A 25,940-nucleotide genomic window follows, 5' to 3' on the forward strand; every position below is an offset into this window, starting at 1 on the left:
TGTCTGTCTGTAAATTTGTTTGCCTGTCATTGTTCTGCATCAAATCAATATTTTATTTTTGCTACTGAATCACTGCTGCCTTCTTAGAAGCATAGAGCTTGTCTATAGTGTGTGGCACTGTGCACTGCAGTGAGCGTAATTTGTAACACGCACTGTTTTGCGCACTAACTGGTCCACGTAGACCCTGTTGGTGCACACTAAAAACTCCCTAGCACTTTAGTGTAGAACTGTATTGTGTTAAAGTGCATGAGGGAGCTTTTATTGTACACCAGCAAGGACTATGCAGACTAGTTAATGTGTAACATGGAAGTGCACTTGAGAAATCACACCCCCATAGTATGCATTGCTGCACTGTGTAGACAAGTGCATAGAAGTGAGAGCAGGAAAGTATGGATTATAGCTAGTTCTCCCGCCGTGCCCCCCGTTGAAAGTAGTCTGACACCAATCAGACTTGAAATTGTGAAAAACTTGTCCTGTTGTCCCTTCTCCTCTACCACTAAGTCACATAATTTAATTTAAATGTGCAAGTCTCATTTATTGTCCATGATTACTTTACTACCACTTTTCATAGCACCAGAAATTCCCAAGGAATAACTTCAAATGTTGATTCTTTATTAGGTACTCTGATTTATAAAATATAAATGAAAATTTTAAAAAACACAATAGAATATTTCCTTAATTCTGCAGTTCAAATATTGGAAATCTATTGTTTATTTCATATTTAATTTCCTTTGAAAGGAAATCACTGCTTGCCTTATCAATCAGTTGCCTACTAAAAAGGTTATGTGTAGGAATAAAAAAGTGTGGAAGGTATGCGTTGTTGAGGCAATCCAGAAAGTAATCCAAAAAATTTTGAAAACATCTCTCAAGGTCTGTGAACAGCCATTGTTTGTCATCTGGCCAAAGGACACATGCTTGGAAAAAGGCAGTTTTGGCATGGTAGGAACAGAATTTGTCCAGGCCCCGTCTGTTTCCATGTTTTGTTTTAAGCTGATCCAGAAGATGCTTCAGAAGTTTCAGACAATTTTTCCTGTTGAACAATAAGATGATATTACTGGGAAATGCCTTATGTATGCTAAATAAGTGTTTCTGGAAATGTTGTTAAAGTACAGAATATTTTGCTTTTGTGAGGCATTTGATGCTGATCCCTAACCAGTGGGATAAAGAATCTTGCCAATAATATTTTCCTATGAAGTATGAAAACCCATTGCATTTTTGTAGGCCAGATTCATCCCAGGATTACATTAGCTTTTCCACAGGGTCCCCAAGATTGAAGGACTGCGTCCAAGGGAAGTTTCAGTGATGCATTATAATAGAAATTTCCTTCCACTGAGAGCCATCATAACCCAGAAACTGAGTAATGTTGGCCAGTCATATGCTTCATTTAGTGCACTCCCCATAGCAGTTACCACCAGTGGGCAGTTTTGGAGACTGCTGCAAATTAAAGCTGCCCTTTTCTGACAAACTGATATACGACTGCCTTCCCTCCGACAGAAGGAGCCAATGAGTATGGGAAGGTGCACTTTACATGTGGTTGCACCAACAATAGTGAATCTGGCCCAGGCCATAAAACAATTTTTGAAATTACTGTTGTAGCCAAAAATAAAATGATTCTCCTAATAATTTGATGTCTTGTATGTCAAATCTAGAGAACTGACCAAGACGAAGTAGACTCTCAAGGAGTTAGCTTTGTCTTTATATGCACACCTACTTGATGACTCTGTTTTCTCTCTTCCTATGCTTAGAATTATTAATGAAATTCAGAAGGGTTCATGATTTGTAAAAACTACAGAATGCAAAATGGATTATCTGTCAAAAATCAATTCCTTAAATTATACTGTTTAAAACACCAAATACACTTCATGTATTTTCCCCTTCCCCCCCACCCCCAACATACTAATTAATGAATTGCCTCAAATTGCTAACTTATTTAGTGTCCAATATCTAGTATATATAGTGAATCATAGAACATCAGGATTGGAAGGGACCTCAGGAGGTCTTCTAGCCCAACCCCCTGCTCAAAGCAGGCCCAATCCCCAACTAAATCATCCAGCCTGGGCTTTGTCAAGCCTGACCTTGAAAACCTCTCAGGAAGGAGATTCCGCCACCACCCTAGGTAACGCATTCCAGTGCTTCACCACCCTCCTAGTGAAAAAGTTTTTCCTAACATCCAACCTAAACCTCCCCACTGCAACTTGAGACCATTACTCCTCGTTCTGCCATCTGCTACCACTGAAACAGTCTAGATCCATCCTGTCTGGAACCCCCCTTCAGGTAGTTGAAAGCAGCTATCAGATCCCCCCTCATTCTTCTCTTCTGCAGACTAAACAATCCCAGTTCCTTCAGCCTCTCCTCATAAGTCATGTGCTCCAGCCCCTTAATCATTTTTGTTGCCCTCTGCTGGACTCTCCAATTTTTAGTGTGGAGCCCAAAACTGGACACAGTACTCCAGATGAGACCTCACCAATGTCGAATAGAGGGGAACGATCACGTCCCTCGATCTGCTGGCAATGCCACTACTTATACAGCCCAAAATACCGTTAGCCTACTTGGCAACAAGGGCACATGGTTTGACTCATATCCAGCTTCTTGTCCACAGTGGTGAAGTTCCTAATGGCTGAGCCAATAGACTTCCCAGTCTAACAAATTGGGCCTAACTTTTTTTTTTTATCAGACTTAGGAAGTGTGGGGAGGGATTGTTTTGTTTTTTTGACAGATTTCATCTGTTTGCTTTATAATGCAAAAATGGGAAGTGAATTTGTGATGTAGTATGCCCCCATCTTCCTTAGACTTCAATGGAAGCCAGACATAGCACTGCACAAGATTGTATTTATTTGCCTACAACAGAAGGGTGTTGTGAGGATTAGGTGATCTGCATGAAGTGTTTTTTAAATAAAAAGGCTTCATAGAGACTCACTATCATTCCTGAATATGGGTTCTTGTTCTCTCACACCACAGATTAAATTATAAATTTAGAAAGAACTAACACACTTGCTAGACTGATATAGTGGCTAAAAGAGACTTTAAAAAAGACATATGAAGTACTAACCTACAACACTTCACTCCCTTAGATTCACAACATGTCTTTGTGTTGCCATGGTTCTTTATCATGTCCTTTTCAATGTGTGAGAAAGAGAGTCGCCAGGTGTCTTCTAAATATGTATTAAAAGAGTACAAACATTTTATTAATACTTTTACCCATTTAGAATATGAGTCTTACACAGTTTCTGTAGCTAAAGAAAAGTCATCCTGAAGTGAATTTATTTGGACATGTCTGCAACTTTTTTTTTTTACTTTAAAAATATCAGTTTAATAATCTAATCCACAAAATGCTAAAATCCCCTAATTGTATGGTTTTTTTCATGATGTTCCTACAAGACAGAGTTATGGTTGTCTGGATACCTTAACTGCATTTCCATACCTAAATATGTTTGGATTTTCTTGAAGTGTAAATTTAACTCTTAATTTCCTGGGTTTACAATGCATGGTTTTGGGATAATTACAATACCCCAGGAAGTCTTCCATCTTTAAAATTACTTGAAATGTACTTTCAATCTTAAAACAATTTTTTTGTTTTGGGATAAGTCAATTGCGGTAGTGTTTGGCATAACTTTATTTTTAAGACTTCGTCCACTGTCTATTGATTCTGACATGATCTTGTTTTAGGAGTACGCCTCTGTTACTCTCACAATAGTACCCTGTTATCCACCCAAGGCAAGGCATTCAGTTTGAGTAAATTAACACCCATGAAGAATTAAATAGGCTTAAGCCACATTATTTTTATAGCACCAACACATGGCTATATGCTTCCCACCCAGTTATCGATCAGCTTTCTGCCCCATGAAGCACATAGTCACTGTTTTAAATTTAATTTTCCTATTACAGGAGATCAACATGACAAGGTAATACTACTCTCAAATAGCATTAGGTGAAATCTGTACTGAGCTTTTTAAAAAAAAAAATTCTGTAGCAAAGCCTTTCTTTAGCATAACATTTTCTTTTGCTGAAATATAGTAGAAAAAATGTCAGCTTCCCCCTAGATGTACTCTACTGCCACAGATCATGATTGTGACAGCCAAAGTTAAATAAAAATAATGGTAATGGTGCACTTATGAAGACCTGAACTTGATGGGGAAATCTAATAAATTGCCCTGACAATGCAAAACATTGAGGTTTTAGATGTATTTTTGTGTAGACTAAATCACTCAACTTCACATACAGAAACTCATTTTGATGTTCTATTTGTGCAAAAGCATACTTTCTTTCATTCTCAATAGGTTCTACTATATAATCGAAGAAGGTGGCAAAAATACCTCTACATGGCCATGGTTGGTAAGTACCACAGTGTTCTAATATGGGAGGGTCTATCTCAAATTACTTCAGTGTCAGACACGTTGATGTAAGAGCTTCAGGGTAGGAACGGTCTTTGTACAGAGCCTCCACAATACAAATAATAGCACAAGTTTAATAATTCAAAGATAGGGTTTTCTTAGATGATGGCTCTGATCCAGATGTAGCCACAGACAAGACAGACTAAGAGAAGAATAATGAGGAGTCCGGTGGCACCTTAAAGACTAACATTTATTTGGGCATAAGCTTTCATGGGTAAAAAACCCACTTTTTCAGATGACTGGAGTGAAAATTATGAATACAGGCATAAATATATATTGGCACATGAAGAGAAGGGAGTTACCTTACAAGTGGAGAACCAATGTTGAAGGCCAATTCAGTCTGGGTGGGTGCGATCTACTCCCAATAATTGATGAGGAGGTATCAATACCAAGAGAGGGAAAATTGCTTTTGTGGTGAGCCAGCCACTCCCAATCCCTATTTAAGCCCAAATTGATGGTGTTAAGTTTGCAAATGAATTGTAGCTCTGTAGTTTCTCTTTGAAGTCTGTTACTGAAGTTTTTTTTTTGAAGGATGGCTACTTTTAAATCTGTTACTGAATGTCCAGGGAGCTTGAAGTGTTCTCCTACTGACTTTTGTATATTACCATTCCTGATGTCTGATTTGTATCCATTTATCCTTTTATGTATTGGTTTACAACATTGGTTCTCCACTTGTAAGGTAACTCCCTTCTCTTCATGTGCCTATATATATTTATGCCTGTATCTATAATTTTCACTTCAGTCATCTGAAGAAGTGGGTTTTTTACCCACAAGAGCTTATGTGCAAATAACTCTGTTAGTCTTTAAGGTGCCACCGGACTCCTCGTTGTTTTTGTGGATACAGACTAACACGGCTCCCCTCTGTTAAGAGGAGAATACTGCATGTCCTGCTGACAAACAAAAAGTAATACGTAGTTTCCCCTTATAACAGTTGGGTAATTACTAGTTGAGCAGAAGACCCCTCTCACATTTTAAAAAAAAAAAAAGTTTGTATTCAAAATAAAAACAATACCTTTTAGCACTCTTCCATCCTTGGCATGTTTGGGTACTAGGTATATTGGCTTCCATTTATATTCTTGTTTGACTTTCCTTCCTAGCCATTTTTCAATTTTTAGGCCATCCTGTGTACTGGCAGGCCAGCTCTGACTCCGAACTTCCAAAGCCAGGATTATATCCACTGATATCTCCATTGGAGGATTCCCAATGCGAAGTGTTATTGCAGGGCTTCCAGCCTTTTTTTTATCCACAGTCACTTTCATTTTCGTTCCTATAAAAAAAGTAACGACTTTTCTTTAATAACCTTAACTTTTTAATATTGGAGGAAACCATTTTTGAATGTTTTTTGTTTAACTAGAATTTGCAGCTAAATCATGTCATATACAAAGCTTCAGTAATTGACTATTAGAGAATATATGAAGAGACTAAGTATTTTTAAATCCGTTGTGTAATGCAAATAGTTCATTTTTTTTTTTAAGGTATGTGCAGAAAATTGACCAAGTAAACAAAGCAAGATGCATGAAACTTCTTAGAACTCCATGAGGGACAAATAATTACAGGTTTCCCCCATCGAGAACAAATAACCAAGCCATTTTTGTAAGTAGCTTATGTAAAATCTTAACATAAGATTTCAGTATTTGACTAGCTGCATTAATATGCTACCATGTAATGAAAAGAAAGTGCCTTTCTAATATAACTGAAATTAAGGTGCTTTGGAGAGATCTTGTATTTGCAGTGAGTACTGATTCTAAAAGTGGAATGTTCTTGTGGTGTTCAGGAATATTTTTGTGTGAATACATTAGACCCATAGAACCCAATGTATTTTTATATTTAATATTGTAAATGTTAGTTGTTATGTTCATAATTTTCAACACACATACCTGTTAGCTAAAGGGGACTGTATTTTCTCACTTAGAGTATATTGTTAGTGTTACATTTGTTTTGGAAATAAATTGTCAAATTTAACTTTAGTGCCCTCGTGGCCAAGGTGGAGTCTGCTCTGCAGGCAGCTCTGGCCAAGAGACGGCGCACGCAGGAATGCAGCAGGACAATTCCTTCCACCCCAGGGGCACCAGTTCCAAACCCCCCAGAGTGAACACACACACCCCCACAGGAAAAGTACAATGGATATAACAAAGGGAGATATTTATTTACAGAGGGATGAGAGGAGAAAAACAACACGGGGAAATATAGGGGGAGCAGTAGAACAGGGTTGCATCCAAACCAAGGCCCCACAGGCCCAGTGATAGCACAGTCTGAAAGGGCAGACACTGAGGAATGTGTCTGCACACAGAGTTCAGAAGTCCTGAGCAGAGTTCCAGTTCAAGGGTGAGTCTTGGGTGCTCCTGGTCGTCTTTGGCGCCAGTGAACTTTCCCCAACAAACCCCTCCGGTACCCTCTTCTGCCGCTCCCTGCAAAGCCACACAGAGCAACAACCTCCCCACTTAACTAACTAGCAGCCTCCCTCCTTATTCCCAATGCAGAGTCACAAGCCCCAGTACTCACAGCCCCATGTAGCCCTGGGCAGCAGTGATACTGGGTCCAGTTCCAGCCTGTCCTTCTTGGGCAATTCCTCCCTGGCACAGTGCTCCTCCTGGCTCCTGTCCTGGGGTGTCCCCGATCGGCCACCCTGTACTTCCCAGGCTTCAGGCAGGTTCTCTCCCCTTCACTTTGTCCAGGGCCTCCCTGCTGCAGCCCTTCTCTCCCTGGGCTCCAGAGCCACAGCCCCAAGTTTCCCTCCTTTCTCTCATTGCTCCCCTCCCCAGTAGGAAAAAGATTTAAAGGGGCCATGCTCTCTAAACCACAAGGGGTTACACAAATAAAACATTTAATGAATGAAGGTCATATTCTTCCCTAATTTCTGCATAACCCCCCTGCTGACATCAATGGGCATTCCATTATGTATAGTGCTTACTTTATATCTTGGTCTACACACCATAATTCAACATAGATTCACCCCTCTTTTCCATGTGAGTATCACCCCTGATTATAGCACCATATTCTTGAGCAAAAAATACTACACTGAATTTTTCACAAGATCCACATTCACTGACCTGGTCCATTAGGGACAAGATTATTTGAACAGTTTAATGCTGTCGTAAAAGAACCTCAGACGTCAAAAACCGTATCAGTCATTTCAGCGCTACAACAATCAATCTCTGGAGTTATTTTACAAACTTATAAGTTTGAATGTTTCTAGCACCTTGCTGGAAGAAAAAACTGCTTTGTTTTAAGAGGGACGGGATAAGTTTAGAAACTACAGAAAGCTTACTTCCAGTAAAAGTGTAAAAACACTTGGTATAAAGCAGAAGAAATTGAGTCAGTATATGGGATAAGGATTTTTTCAAATACTTCTGCAAACTTGTTTAAGCCATCTGTTGTTTTCATAATGTGACTGGCCTGAATTAAACTCTAATTTGTTTTATCCCTAAGAGACTGACGGTATTTGGGGGAAATATTAGATCTGAAACACTTATTTTTAAGTCTCCACATTTCCAGAGCTCTTTAAGCAGACTCTGTTGAGGAGTTGTACTATACAAAGAATATTCTAAAGAAAGTCTTCTTGAGTTAATACAATTGTTACAGTCCAAGTTATACCTAGAAACTGTATTTTCTGTACAGCTAGTTAGGACAACATACTTTTAAAAAGAACTATTTCATTGAGACAAGATAAGGAATGAGTGGTCTGCCACAGAAGCATTAGTTAAAAATTCTTATTAAACTTTTGAAGCTCGGGAGGAACAGCAAAAATGAAGGGAAAAATATATAGCTACCTTTTAGTCTCTTTTGCTGGAGGCTCAACACCAAGACCTTTGCACAAGGTCATGTTGAATGAGTCAGGGGGCAGGTGTATACACGGCTTTAGACCGTACCCTGAATGTCCTTCATTTCAATTTGCAAAAACAGCTTGCTGCATAAGAACGGAGTCAGGCAGAACCCTTCCACTCCACACTCTGTGGAGTGAATCAGGCCCTGTATGTCTGTGGTTGCTCTTCTCTTGTTGCTCTTGCAACAAGAAAAAGCTCAGACATGTATAGGTTTTTCTAGCATTTTGTGCACACATCTATAAAGGCACTGCTGACAGGAACATAAGTTGTATGTACAACACTACTTACAGTGATTTATATGTACAGAGATTAATGTGAACAGTAATACCTGTAAGTGAAAATATTATCCACTGAATACTTACTTGTCATGCTCTTTACAATTTCTTTAATAATGTTCCTCAGGGCAAAAAGCATCTTACAGGCTGCTAATGTTCCATCTTCCTGTATAAATTTGTCCAGATCGTTTCCTTGAGGATTTCTTTTAAGTCTCACATAATAAAAGGCACCAGAGCCATCACATTGTTCCAGTTCAACTCTAGGAGCTGGCATTGTAAACATGATATCGAACTCATTTGGTGCAGAAATCTGTGAATCATAGAAATACAATGCTTACTGAGTTTTGTTATTACAGGTAAAGTTTTAGCCTGCATTTCCATTATAAATACCTCTATGAACTTTATTCTCCCATCCACTTCCATGTGCAGTGATGAGGGGAACAAATGTATGGTAATTTGCAGTAAATTAAGACCAGGGAACCCTCAACAGGAGAAAGACAATACAACCCTGTCAGGCAGATACTCTTATCAACTCTTACTGGAAGTTTTATTTTTGGATGGCTGTAGATTAGAAGTGATTTAATCATTCTGTTAAAGAGTGGGGTAAGCAACACATTTCATAAAGTGAAACTGGAACAACTTACACAACATCGATATAAAAGGCCTAAGTGCAGCAAGAAGAGACAGACCCACATTATGCTGCTCAATTCTCCCTCCCTCTTATTGAAGTTAGTAGTAATTGTTCCTCACATAGGTACTTACAGGCTGTAATCAAGTCACCCCTAAACCTTTGCTTTGTTAAGATAAATAGATCCATCAAGTTCAATCGCCGAGGCATGTTCTTCTAATCCTTTAATCATTCCCATGGTTTTCCTCTGAAACCTCTTCAATATATCAACATTCTTCTTGAATTCTGATAACATCTACAGCAGGGGTCTCAAACTCCCGGCCCATGGGCCATCTGCAACCCGAGAACCTCCCCAATGTGGCGCGCAGGGCTCCAGGAATTTTGGGGCCGGGTCTCTCCCTTAGCCCTGCCTGCTGCTCCCGCGCATCCCCCGGGCTATTTACAATGGCCCATGCGCCACTGGCAGTGCAGCGGAGTTGAACAACTTTCTGCACGCTCGCTCCATGTGTCTGTCGGCCCCGGAGTGGGGCGGAGCTGTGCTTCCACGTGCTGCCCCCGTCCCGAGCACCCCTGCGGCCAATGGGAAGCTGTGAGGGCTGTGCCTGGGGGGCAGCAGCGCGTGGAGGCCCCCTGGCCCACCCCGCCTTGGAGCCTCAGGTAAGCGCTGCACCCCCCCGATCCCCTTCCCATATACCCCCTCCAACCCCTAAACTCCCTGCCAGAGCCTGCACCCCCTCCCCACACCCTTCTGCCCCAAACTCCCTCCTAGAGCTTGCACCCCCTTCCCCTTCCCATACACCCTCTCCTGCCCCCAAACTCCCTCCCAGAGCCTGCACCCCTCCCCCTGCCCAGAGCCTGCAACCCTACCCCCTCCTAGTGCACCCTCACCCACTGCCCCAGCCCAGAGCCTGCACCCAGCATGCAAACTCCATCCAGGAGCCTGCACCCCAGACCTCCTCCCCTACCCAAACTCCCTCCCAGAGCCTGCACCCCAATCCCTTAACCCAGACCTCCTCCCTCACCCAAACTCCCTCCCAAAGCCTTAGGCAGATAGGGGAGGCAGAAATTGGAGAGGGTGGAGCTTTGGGGAGTGGGTTCTGGGCAGCATGAGTGACATTATTGGCCTGCTGGGAGGATTTGAGGACTGGCACTGGCCCTAAGTTAAATTGAGTTTGAGACCCCCTTGTCAGGGTTCCTTCCCCACTCTGGGGTACAGATGTGGGGACCCACATGAAAGACCCCCTAAGCTTATTCTTACCAGCTTAGGTTAAAACTTCCCCAAGGCACAGATTCCCTTCTTGCCTTGGGATCGCTGCCACCACCAAGTGATTTAACAAACTATCAGGGAAAGGATCACTTGGAGTCCTATTCCCCCAAAATATTCCCCCAAGCCTATACACCCCCTTTCCTGGGGAGGCTTGAGAATAATATCCTAACCAATTGGTTACAAAATGATCAAAGAACCAAACCCCTGGGTCTTTGAACAATGGAAAAATCAGTCACGTTCTTAAAAAGAAGGATTTTATTAAAAGAGAAAAAGGTAAAAGAATCACCTCTGTAAACTTCGGTTGGTAGTTAACCTTACAGAGTAGCAGAAAATTCAAAGAGCACAGAGGAACTCCCTCTAGCCTTAGTTTCAAAGTTACAACAAAACAGGGATAAACCTCCCTCTAGCAAAGGGAAAATTCACAAGTTGAGAAAACAAAGGTAAACTAATATGCCTTGCCTGGCTGTTACTTACAAGTTCGAAATATGAGAGACTTGTTCAGGAAGTTCTGGAGAACATGGATTGATGTCCGGTCCCTCTTAGTCCCAGGAGCGAACGGCACAGAAAAACAAAGAACCCCAAACAAAATCTCTTCCCCCCCGCACCCACCAGATTTGAAAGTATCTTTTATCCCCATTGGTTCCTTTGGTCAGGTGCCAACCAGGTTACTTGAGATTCTTAACCTCTTACAGGTAAGGAGGAATTTAGGCTACCCCTATGGTTATGACACACACCCCAAATCACAGATGATGTCGGACAGCCGGTACCACACTGGCTGTGATTTCTTCCTGGAGCTCTAGGAGAAAACAGAGTTGATAAGACCCATGCACCTCTAGACATACTACTGATTATATAAAAACTAACAATATGTCCCACATTTCAAGAACAATTTAACCAGTTGATTCTGGGAAACTTTCACGGGAGAGTGCATCAGCTACTTTGTTAGAAGTCCCTGGAATATGTTGTTTTTCAAAATCAAAATCTTGGAGAGCTTAACTCCACCGAAGAAGTTTTTTGTTATTGTCCTGGATGGTGTGAAGCCACTTCAGCGCAGCATGGTCAGTTTGTAGTTGGAAACGCCGTCCCCAAATGTATGGGCGTAGCTTTTCCAGCGCGTACACAATAGCGTAGCATTCCTTTTTGCTGATTGACTGGTGGCTTTCCCTCTCAGACAGTTTCTTGCTGAGAAACATGATGGGGTGGAATTCTTGATCCGGTCCTTCCTGCATTAAAACTGCTCCCACACCTCGCTCGGGTGCATCTGCGGTTACTAGGAACGGTTTGTCAAAGTCTGGGGCCCTTACCACAGGGTCAGACATGAGTGTCGCTTTAAACTGGTTAAAGGCCTTCTGACATTCCTCAGTCCACTGAACTGCATTTGGCTGGTTCTTTCTGGTTAGGTCTGTCAGTGGGGCGGCGATTTGGCTGTATTGCGGTACAAATTGTCTGTAATACCTGGCCAAGTCTAAGAAGGAGTGGACCGGTTTCTTTGACTTTGGGACAGGCCACTTTTGGATAGCATTCACTTTGGCCTGTAGGGGATTGATAGTTCCTTGACCCACCTGGTCTCCAAAGTAAGTTACTCTGTTTAGGCCAATTTGACACTTTTTAGCCTTAACAGATAGCCCTGCCTCTCTTATGCTCTCAAAGACTGTCTGAAGATGCTCCAAGTGTTCTGCACATGAATCAGAAAATATGGCCACATCGTCCAGATAGGCGACTGCAGATTCTCCCAATCCCGCTAGGAGACTGTCTAGAAGTTTCTGGAAGGTGGCAGGTGCATTTCGCAGCCCAAAAGGGAGCACATTAAATTCATACAGCCCTACATGGGTGGTGAAGGCTGATCCTTCCTTGGCGGATTCATCTAGCGGTACTTGCCAGTACCCCTTGGTTAAGTCTAAGGTAGAGATGAACTGGACACATCCCTGTTTCTCCAATAGCTCATCTGTGCATGGCATTAGCTAGTTGTCTGGGTGAGTTACAGCATTTAGCTTACGGTAGTCCACTCAAAAGCGTATTTCCCCATCCGGTTTGGGGACTAGAAGTACTTGAGATGCCCATGCACTGTTAGAGGGGCTGATTACACACATCTGTAGCATGTCCTGGATCTCCTGTTCTATAGCAGCTTTGGCTTGAGGTGCCACCTGGTAAGTCTGGGCTCTACTTGGGCGAGCATTACCTGTGTCAATGGAGTAGTAGGCCCGTTGCGTCCGTCCTGGGGTGGCTGAGAACATCGGCGTGAAGCTAGTTCACAGCTCCTTGATTTGCTGGCGCTGCATGCGTCCGAGGGTCAGTGAGAGGTTTACCTCTTCCACGACCCTGTCACTTTTCCCTTCGTAGTAGACACCTTCAGGCCACTCAGCGTCATCTCCTCCCTGGGCTGTAAACTGACAAACCTTCAATTCTCTGGAATAGAAGGGTTTTAGAGAATTAACATGGTACACTCAAGGGTTGAGGTGGGGGATGCTATGAGATAGTTGACAGCTCCCAGGTGCTCTTGGACTGTAAATGGCCCTTCCCATGATGCTTCCATCTTACGGGCCTGAAGCGCTTTCAAGACCATGACCTGGTTGCCTACTTTAAAGGACAGCTCTCTGGCATGTTTATCATACCAGGCCTTTTGCTCTTCCTGAGCATCTTTTAGGTTTTCTTTAGCAAGGCCTAAAGAGGTTCAGAGGGTGTTTTGTTGGTTGGTTACAAAGTCCAGAATGTTAGTTCCTGGAGAAGGCGTAAAACCCTCCCACTGCTGCTTCACCAACTATAATGGCCCCTTAACCTTGCGGCCTTATACAAGTTCAAATGGTGAAAACCCTAAACTGGGATGTGGTACAGCCCTGCTGGCAAAGAGCAACTGCTGTAACACTAGGTCCCAATCATTGGAGTACTCATTTACGAATTTACGTGTCATGGCCCCAAAGTTCCATTAAACTTCTCCACCAGGCCATTTGTTTGATGGTGGTAAGGGATGACAACCAAGTGGTTCACCTCATGAACTTCCCACAGGCTTTTCATGGTCCCTGCCAGGAAATTAGTTCCCGAATCCATAAGGATGTCGGAGGGCCAACCTACCCTGGCAAAAATGTCTGTTAGTGCCTGGCACACACTTTTAGCCCTGGTGTTGTTTAGAGCTACTGCTTCCAGCCCTCGGGTAGCAAAATCCATGAAAGTCAGTATGTACTGCTTTCCTCTGGGTGTCTTCTTTGGGAAAGGACCCAGAATATCCACAGCTACTCGCTGAAATGGGACCTCAATTATGGGGAGTGGCTGGAGAGGGGCTTTGACCTGGTCTTGGGGTTTTCCCACCCTTTGGCACACCCCACAAGATGGGACATAGGTAGAAACATCCTTGCCCATTTCCTCCCAGTGGAATGACCTCCCCAAACGGTCTTTGGTCCTGTTCACCCCAGCGTGGCCACTAGGATGATCATGGGCTAAGCTCAAGAGCTTTTTCTGGTACTTAGGTGGAACTACCAATTGTCTCTGAGGATGCCAGTCTTCCTGGTGCCCACCAGAAAGAGTTTCCTTGTATAAAAGTTCTCTTTCTACAACAAACCGGGCTCAATTAGAAGAGCTGAGAGGCGGTGGGTTGCTCCATGCTGCCGTCCAAGCTCCCTGGAGGCTTTCATCTGCTTCCTGTTCAGCCTGGAACTGTTCCCTTGATTCTGGAGACATCTGTTCCTCACTGGATTGTGGACGTGGGCTCAGTCCCTCTGGAAGCGATGCAAGTGATGGGGCTGTTTCCGTTGACTGTGAACCGCTCTCCGCTTGTGCACTATGTGGTATTTCAGGCTCTGGCTGAGCCTTTTGTGTAGGGTTATCTGGTGCTGCTGCCAGTGCAGGCTCGGTGGTGTCCTCTGGTGTTGAAGTTGTAGATGGGTTTGCCAGCGCGGGACTCAATGCTGGCAACGGTTCTGGTGCTGCTTGCTTTGCCAGTTCTGCTTCTGGGACTGGCTTTGACTGGGTCTCTGGGGCTGGATCCTCTATGGCTGTTGCAGTCATTGGCAGGGGATCTGGTTCCATCACCTCTGTCTGGGTCTCTAGTAACACAGACGGGGCCCTGGTGGAAGGCTCAGGAACAGGGAGAGGTGTGAAAGCTTGCTTAGTCCAGCTGCGGGTGCTTAGTCTGGCTTGCTTAGTCTGGCTGCGGCATTCCCACCCTCTTGGCTAGCTTCACATGGTTGGCCAAATCTTCCCCCTGCAGCATGGGAATGGGATAAACATCATAGACTGCAAAAGTCCACATTCTTGACCAGCCCATGTACTGGACAGGCAACTCAGCTGTAGGTAAGTTTAAAAATTTTGACATGAATGGTTGAATCGCCACTTGGGCCTCTGGGTTGATGAATTTGGGGTCCACTAAGAATTGGTGGATAGCTGACACCTGTGCTCCAGTGTCCCTCCATGCTGTAATCTTCCCGCCCACACTCAGTTTTCCTTCGCTCTGAGGGTACCTGGGAGGCATCTGGGCCTGAGGACCTTGGGTGTGACTCCAGTGTAATGAACTGCAGTATATTGGAGTTCTTGGGGCAGTTGGCCTTCACATGCCCCAGCTCATTACATTTAAAACATCGCCCAGCTGACTGGTCACTGGGGCGAGGTGGGTTGCTGGAGAATGGTGTGGTGGGACAATAAGCTGTCTGGGTTTTTCCTTGGGATGTAGATGGGGCCGTGGGTTGCCCTCGATGACAGGGATTTGTTTCGGGTTGCCCCTTCTGATATTCGCTCCAACTGCTACTAGTTTTTTTTCTTTTCTGCCACCTCCACCCATTTGGCTCCAATCTCCCCTGCCTCGATTACAATTTTGGGCTTCCCAGCTAGGATGTACCTTTATATTTCCTCAGGAACACCCTCTAAGAACTGCTCCATTTGCATTAGGAAGGGCAACTCTTCTGGAGATTTAACATTTGCTCCTGATGTCCAGGCATCCCAATGTTTCACAATGTGGTAGGCATGTCTGGTAAAAGACACGTCTGGTTTCCACCTTAGGGCTCTGAACCGCCGACGGGCATGCTCGGGTGTTAGCCCCATTCTGATTCTGGCCTTGTTTTTAAAAAGTTCATAACTGTTCATGTGTTCCTTAGGCATTTCAGCCACCACCTCAGCTAAGGGTCCACTGAGCTGCAGCCTCAGCTCTACCATGTACTGATCTGTAGAGATGCTGTACCTAAGGCAGGCCCTTTCGAAATTTTCTAAGAAGGCCTCAGTATCATCGCCTGCCTTGTAGATGGGGAACTTTCTGGGATGGGAAGAGGTACGTGGAGAAGGATTGCTAGGGTTGTCTGGTATATTCTGCTTAGCCCTTGCCATCTCTAACGCCAGTGCATGCTTCCTCTCTTTTTCCCTCTCCTCCTCAGCATGCTTCCTCTTTTTTTCTTTCTCCTCCATAGCTCTCTTGTGGGCAGCCTCTTTGGCTTTCTCTTCTCTGTCAGCAGCTTCTTTCTCGAGTTGTTTTAATTCGATCAGTCTCTTATGTTCCTTTTCTTTCTCTTGTGCTTTGAATCTGGCTAATTCCAGTTTTTTCTGGACATCACTTTGTCATCCTAGCCTTTTTGTGTTTAACCTAGCTATACCCGAGAGTTAGAAAGAAAAAAACAACCCAGCTTGTGAATTCCTTTGCTACTGTAACTTGACCTCTCTGCCTTCAGGCAGAGAAAAAAAACTCTAACTGCTCTCAGCAAAAACCTGTTTACAAGCAGCCAAAAGGAAAGAAAAATTAGTCCTTTTAAAATCCTGCTGTGCTTTTGGTTCAAAAATGATCCCACCACTCTGCCACCATGTCAGGGTTCCTTCCCCACTCTGAACTCTGGGGTACAGATGTGGGGACCCACATGAAAGACCCCCTAAGCTTAGGTTAAAACTTCCCCAAGGCACAGATTCCCTTCTTGCCTTGGGATCGCTGCCACCATCAAGTGATTTAACAATCAGGGAAAGGACCACTTGGAGTCCTATTCCCCCAAAGTATTCCCCCAAGCCTATATACCCCCTTTCCTGGGGAGGCTTGAGAATAACATCCTAACCAATTGGTTACAAAATGATCAAAGAACCAAACCCCTTGGTTCTTGGAACAATGGAAAAATCAGTCACGTTCTTAAAAAGAAGGATTTTATTAAAAGAGAAAAAGGTAAAAGAATCACCTCTGTAAACTTAGGTTGGTAGTTAACCTTACAGAGTAGCAGAAAATTCAAAGAGCACAGAGGAACCTCCTCTAGCCTTAGTTTCAAAGTTACAACAAAACAGGGATAAACCTCCCTCTAGCAAAGGGAAAATTCACAAGTTGAGAAAACAAAGGTAAACTAATACGCCTTGCCTGGCTGTTACTTACAAGTTCGAAATATGAGAGACTTGTTCAGGAAGTTCTGGAGAACATGGATTGATGTTCGGTCCCTCTTAGTCCCAAGAGCGAACGGCACAGAAAAACAAAGAACCCAAAACAAAACCTCTTCTCCCGCCCCAGATTTGAAAGTATCTTTTGTCCCCATTGGTTCCTTTGGTCAGGTGACAACCAGGTTACTTGAGCTTCTTAACCCCTTACAGGTAAGGAGGAATTTAGACTACCCCTATGGTTATGACACCCCTGATCTACAGAGTTGAACTGCCCTAGTGCAATGCTGAACATCTTACTGCACAGCAGAAAGCCACCACCCAGACTAATCTACGGAGCCAAATGGAGAAAGTTTTCAGTATGGGCCACGTAGTCCATAGCAGATACTATCTATTGTCCTTAAAACACTGCAGCCTCTCAATACAGGTGCACCTGATGGCAATATCCTCTCATCACCCTCCAGTCCAGGAATATGCAGTCTTTCTTAAACCCTCTGGGATCAAAGTTCCTTAAGGAGCTTCCTCCCAGTTTGGGAATCCTCTTTGTTGTGGGCCCTTAACCTGGTGCTGTCAAGCCTGATTTTTTTGGGAAGGGGCATTTGAACTCCTGGCCACCTCTTTTCTATCATTTGTCAATGAAAACTGCCTTCCTTATGGCCATCACATTGACTAGAAAAATTGAGTAGATTCAGGCTCTGAGAGGACCTATCATGTACAATTTTCCAACAGGACAGTCACCTTTAGGCCTCACCCCAAGTTGGGACCCTCTTTCCAGTTGATGATATGGTATCCTCTCACACTGAGGATACCTCTCTGGAGGAGGGAACTCCGGTTATTAGGAAGAGACAGGTAAGTTATGGGGGATTCGATCATTAAAAACATAGCTGGGTTTTTGATGACTGGGAGAACCGCATGGCGATTTGCCTGCCTGGTGTGAAAGTTGCGGCTCTCTCAAGACATCTAGATAGACTTATGTGTAGTGCTGGGGAGAAGCCAGTGGTCATGGTACATGTAGGTACCAATGACATAGGGAAGGATAGGCGAGAGATCCTGGCATCCAAATTTAGGCTGCTAAATAAGAGACTGAAGTTCAGAACCTTCATGCACATTGGAAAACATAATCCCAAATATACATAAAAAATGATGGAGTCTAAATTGGCTGTTACCATTCAAGAATGATCTTGAAATCATTGGGGATAGTTCTCTAAAAACATCCACTCAATGTGCAGCAGCAGTAAAAAAACCAAACAAACAAACAAAAAAAAAGCAAACAGAATGTTGGGAATCATTAAGAAAGAGATAGAGGCAATATGATACTATCTGTCTTCTTATCTATCTAAATCCATGGTACGCTCACAATTTGAATACTGTGTGCAGATCAGATGTGGTCGCTCCATCTCAAAAAAGATATATTGGAATTGAAAAAGGTTCAGAAAAGGGCAACATAAATGATTAGGGGTATGGAACAGCTTCTGTATAAGGAGAGATTAATAAGACTGGGACTTTTCAGCTTGGAAAAGAGATGACTAAAGGGGGATATGATAGAGGTCTGTAAAATCATGACTGGTGTGGAGAAAGTAAATAAGGAAGTGTTAAGTGTGAAGGTCAAGACTGTAACAGGGTTCAAAAAAGAACTAGATAAGTTCATGAAGATAGGTCCATCAATGGTTATTAGCCAGGATGGGCAGGGATGGTAACCCTAGCCTCTGTTTGCCAGAAGCTGGGAATGGGTGACAGGGGATGGATCACTTAGTTATAACCTGTTCTGTTCATTCCCTCTGGGGCACCTGGCATTGGCCACTGTAGGAAGACAGGATACTGGACTAGATGGACCTTTGGTTTGATCCAGTATGGCTGTTCTTATGTTCTCTGACCTCCATGTAATCTGTTTATCTCATGGTCTTCTGAAATTCACTCCACCCCAAGACAAGTGAGACTCCATACTCTGGATGTTTTAAGAGCATGCTTTTTATTTAGACAGGACTAAACCATTTGTATACACGCACAGGCTGTTTGTGGTGTGTGCCGGAAGAATTAAGGGATAACTAGTGTCAGCTCAGACTGTGTGTTAAAACTTGTTATCCCCACCCATGAAGGATCCATCTCGACATGTTAGAGTTTACTCTTCCTGTCCCCAGCACCCAAGCTTTCTCATATATAAAGACTATCCACAATGATCAATACCCCTATTACCTGCAACCTGGATAATTGTAACTGACTGTATCTATAGTTGAACATCAGAACAATGTAAAGGCTTCAGCTAGGGCAAACCACAGCTATCCGCTGCCTGCGTGTCTTAGGTACCATGAGCAAATCAAGCCTGTGCTCCAGTTTTTCCACTTGCTCCCAATCTAAATGGACTAATGGAGCAGGTCTCAGCTACATTATCTTCATCTATATGAACCATCAGGACAACTGTTTTCCTCTAGAACTACTAATGCAGAGCACAAACTGTATGAGATCTGGAGCTGTCTCTTAATCAACAGGAACTAATTCAACAAACTTCCTGAAGAAATTAGAGTAAACCAGTTTGAATATCTTTTGTAAAATCTGGAAAATTTTATTAAGGAGGAAAGCCTCCCCACCCCTATAACAAAACTGTTTTTACAATATCAATCTCCCTCCCTCCCAACTAGCCCCCACGAGTGCTGCCCAGAGGATTCAGGAGGCCTGGGGTAAAGCAATTTCAGGGGCCCCTTCCATTAAAAAAAAGTTGCAATACTATAGTATAGTATATTGCCCTGGGGCAAATTGCCCCACTTGCCCCACCCAGGCGGTTCTGGCCCCCACTGTCCCTGTAACCCTAAAGGGAGACAAAACAGATTTCATGAAACCTGCTAGGAACCTGGGGGTACTCAAATCTATGGTTATGGTCACCAATATAAAATGCATAGCTAGAAGGAATATAATTAGCCATTATGGGAAAGAGAGTGCAGTGAAAGTGTCCCTGTAAGATAATGTGCTGTACCTGAAAGACACAAAGAGCGCTTGAGCCACTATAGTTTCAGAAGCTGCTGCAGCAGAAGCAAGGGCTGTGCCATGCTGGGACAATTTGAATGGAAACAATTTTAAGTAAGAATCAGGGTCAGAAAAGGACCCTGAAGAGTATCTGAAAATCTGTTCCAGGGAGGGAGGCTGGAGGTAGCAGAAGATTATGAGTCGCATCACAACTGGAAGGTTTCAGAGTAGCAGCCATGTTAATCTGTATCCGCAAAAAGAAAAGGAGGACTTGTGGCACCTTAGAGACTAACAAATGTATTTGAGCATAAGCTTTCGTGAGCTATAGCTCACTTCATCGGATGCACGCAACTGAAAGTGCCCTAGTCATGCTAGGTCAGGGGTGGGCAAAGTATGGCCCATGGGCCGGACCCGGCCTGTCAGGCACCGCAGGCCCCGCGCCACTCCCAGAAGCAGCCGGCACCACGTCCCTGCGGCCCCTGGAGAAGGGGGAACAGAGGGCTCCGCACGCTGCCCTCACCTGCAGGTACCTCTCCCTGCAGTTCCCAGTGGCCAGGAATGGGCCATGTCGCTGCAACCCCGGAGCCACTCCAGGTAAGCAGTGCTGGGCTGGAGCCCACATCCCGAACCCTTTCTGCACCCTGCACCCTAACTTCCTGCCCTGAGTCCCCTGCTGCCCCCCAACCCCCTGCCCCGAGCCCCATCCTGCACCCCAACCCCCTGTCCTGAGCCCCCTCCCGCACTCTTCCCGCACTCCTCCCTGCACCCCCTCCTGCACCCTGAGCCCCCTCGTACACCCTGCACCCGTCCTCTGCCCCAAGCCCTTGCCCTGAGCCCCTTCCTGCACACCAGCACCCCCAAACACACACTCCGCACTCCCTCCCACAACCCAACCCCCTGCCCCAGCCCTACATTCATGGCCCTGCATGCAATTTCCCCACCCAGATATGGCCCTCTGGCCAAAAAGTTTGCCCGCCCCTGTGCTAGGTCCTACATGAATAGTGTCCGCTGGAGATGAAGTGCTTAAGCCCCTGCCCGTTTCTCCTCACCTTGACATGCTCGTAGTAGCTACCGGTGCCCAGAATCTCAACTGAGCTGAAACTGCCCTCCCGGGCTCTGATCGCTGACAGCAGCGCGCGGATGAGCTGGTTCACATGCTCCGAGGCCTCCGACGTGTCCTGCCGGCCCAGGCTCAGTGTCTTCAGCACCTCCCGGAGCGGCCGGGCTCCCACTCCACCTGCCTTGGCACCGACGCCGCTCTCTGCCCCCGCGCAGCAGGCGGCAGCTACAGCGGGCGGCTCTCTGGGGGCGGACGCTTTTGTTTTAGGGACAGCGCCCGTCTCTCTGCGGGCAGAGCCCTTCCTAGGGGGGACGGCGATACCCTCTCCCGGGGCAGAGCCCTTCCCTTTGGGGACACATCCCATCTGGCTGAGAGCAGGTCCCTTCGCTGCGCGGGATCTGGCAGATGTGGCGCCCTGCGGGTCAACAGGCGGAGGGGCGTCTCTGGGGTTAGGGGCTTTGGCATGCCCACCAGGAGGCCGAGCGTCCCCGCTCCCTGCCCCAGCTCGAACCCCGCCCCGGGCAGGGGGCTCGGCGCGCTGGCCCCGAGGGGGCTCAGGAGCGCTGCTCTGACTCGCTGCCTTTCTCGAGCCTCTCGCTCGCCTGGCCCCGGCGCACTGGTCCCCCATGGCTCAGCGCGCACCGCCTCCCGCGCCCGCCTGCTCCGGGCTCTGAGGCGCCAAGCGCGAGCCCAGGCTCAGGCAAGTTCCCTTCCGGGGCCGGGGCGCGCCGCTGGAGAAACGAAACTCAGCACGGGGCACGACCCTGTTCCCGCCGCGGGCTGCTGGGCACAGCGGCACCGCCCACGCCACAACCGGCCGGGCTTTCCCGGGCGCAGGAGCAGCGAGGCCAGCCGCAGTGTTGTGAGGGGCGTTATGTAAACGCCGGCGGCCAGGGCACAGCGGAGCCCAAGGCAGCGGGTCAGCCAACTCTGGCGGCTCCAGTCAGCATTGTTGACCGGGCAGTTAAACGTCCGGTCGGCCTCTCCTAGCAGGGCAGACAGGGTCCCTGCCTGGCTCCCAGAAAGCTGCTGGCATCTCCCTCTGGCTCCTAGGCTTAGGGGTGGCCAGGGGGACTCTGGGCTGCTCACACACACACACACACACACACACACACAGCGCAGGCTCTGCAGCTCCCATTGGCTGCGAACTGTGGCCAATGGGAGCTGCGGGGGCAGCGCCTGCAGGCAGGGGGCACCGCACAAAGCCGCCTGGCTGCGCCTCAGCCTAGGAGCCACAGCAACCTGGAGGCCGCTTTCTGGGAGCCGCCTGAGGTATGCGCCATCGGGAGCCCACACCCTGAACCCTTCCCATGCCCCAACCCCCTGCCCCAGCCGGGAACCTACTCCTGCACCCTAAGCCCCCTCCTGCACCACAAACCCCTCATCCCCAGCCCCAGTCCAGAGCCCATACCCCCTCCTACACCTCAACGCCCTGCCTGGAGCCCCTTCGCATTCCAAACCCCTTGGCCCCAGAGCCCCCTCCTACACCCCAAACCCTGCATCTCCAGCCTCACCCCGGAGCGCACATCCCCAGCTATAACCCTCGCACCCCAGCCCCCTACCCCAGTCCGGTGAAAATGAGCAAGGGTTGAGAGAGCGAGCAATGGAGGGAGGGGGGATGGAGTGAATGGGAATAGGGCCCCAGAGAAGGGGTGGAACCAGGGTGTTTGCATTTCTGAAAATAGAAAATTGGCAACCGCAGAGCCCCTCACCCCCCTCTGCCCTGGAGGGCAAGTGGTGTAACGTTAAAAACTGGGGCTCATCAGCGCTGGCTGTGGGACAAAGCCTGTGCAGCGGGGATACTGACTGCACAGGAGGGTCAAACAGGTAGAGGCAGGGGAGGGGCCAAATCAGGGAGGAGCCTGGTCCAGACCAGGGTTGAGGCCAATTACTGTTTTGTGGGGCCCTAGGCCAGACCAAGTGGGGGCCCCTCCCCCCTTCTGTCGGCAGTCCCCCCGTGTTCCTGTCAGGGAGCAGGGACAGGGTGCGGGGTCTTGCCGCACTCCCCTGCAGGAGCATCAGGCAGAGCGGGAGCACCCATTTTTCCAGGGCCCTCCAGTTGGCTGAGGCCCCTGGGCATGGTCCCATTGGCCCAGTGGCTAATCTGCCACTGCGTAACAGTCACCTCATACAGCAAGTGCCACATGCACTGACTGCCAAAATAGGGTGTTGGGGGGCTGAAGGGCTTTTCTTCTCCACGCACTCAGCACCCATTTCCCAGGGCTGTTGTGTTAGCAGCACAGTGCATCCAAGGGTCTAGACAAGACCCCTCTTCCCTGTGGGTTGTGCTGAGCTGCTAAAGGAGACTTGATTCAGAAATGTTTTTAGTGTTTAAAGAATCCCTTATCACTTTATACCTCTGCATAAAGACTCATAGCCAATTTGTCTTAGCTGCTCTTCTCATTGCCTGAACTGGACTGTATTTTTCTTGCCATTCATGATAAATGGAGTTTCACACCTTTACATTATTTACTTTTTTAAATGTTATTTTTATTACTCTTGGCACTTCATCATTTACCTTTGTTATCATTGTGCAGATGGATACCATTGTGCTATTTAATTGTTGGTTTTTTTAAATAACAAATGTCATTGAAAACATTGACAGGTTTCAGAGTAGCAGCCGCAAAAAGAAAAGGAGTACTTGTGGCACCTCAGAGACTAACAAATTTATTTGAGCATAAGCTTTCGTGAGCTACAGCTCACTTCACAGGATGCATGCAGTGGAAAATACAGTGGGGAGATTTTATATACACAGAGAACATGAAACAATGGGTGTTACCATACACACTGTAACAAGAGTGATCAGGTAAGGTGAGCTATTACCAGCAGGAGAGCCGGGGGGGGGGGGGGGGGGGGGGCACGACCTTTTGTAGTGATAATCAAGGTGGGCCATTTCCAGCAGTTGACAAGAATGTGTGAGGAACAGTGGGGGGGGGGGGGATAAACATGGGGAAATAGTTTTACTTAGTGTAATGACACATCCACTCCCAGTCTTTATTCAAGCCTAAGTTAATTGTATCCAGTTTACAAATTAATTCCAATTCAGCAGTCTCTCATTCAAAAACCAGTTGGACAACACTTCAATCTCTTTGGTCACTCGATTGCAGACCTAAAAGTGGCAATTCTTCAATAAAAAAACTTCAAAAACCGACTCCAATGAGAGGTCCAGGGTAGCCAGAAGGATCCCATGTGTAATATGGGGAGTGGGCTAACCTTCCATACCTTTGCCTCCAGGAACTGTTGGTGTGCAATTTTGACAACAATTTCTCCCATTATCAAGTCTGGTTTTACAATACTGGAAACGTATTGCATCCATTCATATTGATAAGTGTCAAACAATGATCTCTTTCTTTGTTTTTGTATTAGGTTGTCCTGTAGCTGGGACGGAGAGCTTAATTTATTCTTAATTACCTGCAGGTCTGCAGTATTTTTTTTTAAACACACAACAGTGCTAGCAACAAGACAAAACATAGAACACAAAACACAATTTCTATTGTGACAGTAGATTCATGGTATTGAGTTGCTCTTCAGCTGGCATCAGCTTTTCCTGATTTTCTGAAAGATAAAAAGAACATGTTTCTATCCCTTTTGGGGTGGCAGATTATTGCTTAAAATATTTCTTTTACAAATACCCTTGCTGATTGCAGGCAATGCAGAGGAATTACCCCCATATTTTCCTGTGTTTGTTCTATAGGCAGGCCAGGTTTCAATGGCTTCTATCTTTTAAGGGTTATGGGGAAATTATCCCACTGTTTAGTCATTAAATCCTTGAGGTGGGGTACCTCAGTTTCCTTTCTTATACAGCAGACCAAGTTTATAATGTTTTTCCTGCTGTGTTAAGCTTTAAGTTTATTTACAGGTAATAGCTGAGAAGCATCATTACCATGTGACCTTAAAGGATTTTTCCAAAAATCATACACACTATAGATTGTTACAGGGGTACTTATTATCATTAAATTTATTAAAATTATCTTGTGATCCCATGCCTTTTATTTAGACAATTTGTTTGCTGACCAGGTATGTCCTTTATCTGCAGCTCCTTTGTGCTGCTAGTTCTTTCCTTCCTTTATCATTTAGGTAATTTGCATTTTCACAGACGCTTCCTGCTTTTGGATTTAAAGCCATCAGCAGCTCAGAGACTCTATCTTAAAAGGGACACAATCAACTTTCACCAGAGTTTTGATAACTTTTAACTTCTGCTTCCAAAACACATAGCAATCTGAAAAAGAAAACCCAACCTATTGTGGCTCCCTTTGGAGCCCTAATAGCATTTTAATTAGGTAGCATGGTATGTTTGCATTTCTTTTGCCCCAATATACACTGCACAATATACACTGCACATGTTCTGGGGTAAATGCACATTCCTTCCATAGGTTTCAGAGTAACAGCCGTGTTAGTCTGTATTCGCAAAAAGAAAAGGAGTACTTGTGGCACCTTAGAGACTAACCAATTTATCTGAGCATAAGCTTTCGTGAGCTACAGCTCACTTCATCGGATGCATACTGTGGAAAGTGTAGGAGATCTTTTTATATACACACAAAGCATGAAACAATACCTCCTCCCACCCCACTCTCCTGCTGCTAATAGCTTATCTAAAGTGATCACTCTCCTTACAATGTGTATGATAATCAAGTTGGGCCATATCCAGCACAAATCCAGGTTTTCTCACCCCCGCCCCCCATACACACAAACCCACTCTCCTGCTGGTAATAGCTTATCTAAAGTGACCACTCTCCTTATAATGTGTATGCTAATCAAGGTGGGCCATTTCCAGCACAAATCCAGGGTTTAACAAGAACGTCTGGGGGGTGGGGGGGGTAGAAAAAAACAAGGGGAAATAGGTTACCTTGCATAATGACTTAGCCACTCCCAGTCTCTATTCAAGCCTAAATTAATTGTATCCAATTTGCAAATTAATTCCAATTCAACACTTTCTCGCTGGAGTCTGGATTTGAAGCTTTTTTGTTGTAATATCACAGCTTTCATGTCTGTAATCGCGTGACCAGAGAGATTGAAGTGTTCTCCAACTGGTTTATGAATGTTATAATTCTTGACATCTGATTTGTGTCCATTTATTCTTTTACGTAGAGACTGTCCAGTTTGACCAATGTACATGGCAGAGGGGCATTGCTGGCACATGATGGCATATATCACATTGGTGGAGGTGCAGGTGAACGAGCCTCTGATAGTGTGGCTGATGTTATTAGGCCCTGTGA

The 25,940-nt window shown here is 45.6% G+C and overlaps 1 protein-coding gene across 1 annotated transcript; it reads right to left on the minus strand.

The window, feature by feature from the left end:
• Window positions 1-591: 591 nt before the first annotated feature.
• Window positions 592-21,802, minus strand: CGAS (cyclic GMP-AMP synthase). The gene is made up of 5 exons (XM_037894325.2): window positions 20,714-21,802; window positions 8,578-8,800; window positions 5,404-5,658; window positions 3,050-3,152; window positions 592-1,030 (listed from the first exon to the last, which is right to left on the minus strand). Exons 1-5 carry the CDS (start codon window positions 21,350-21,352, stop codon window positions 676-678), a joined length of 1,575 nt encoding a protein of 524 aa, XP_037750253.1. The 5' UTR covers window positions 21,353-21,802; the 3' UTR covers window positions 592-675.
• Window positions 21,803-25,940: the final 4,138 nt, after the last annotated feature.

Source organism: Chelonia mydas, chromosome 3, assembly GCF_015237465.2.
Source record: "Chelonia mydas isolate rCheMyd1 chromosome 3, rCheMyd1.pri.v2, whole genome shotgun sequence".
Lineage (NCBI taxonomy): Eukaryota > Metazoa > Chordata > Testudines > Cheloniidae > Chelonia > Chelonia mydas.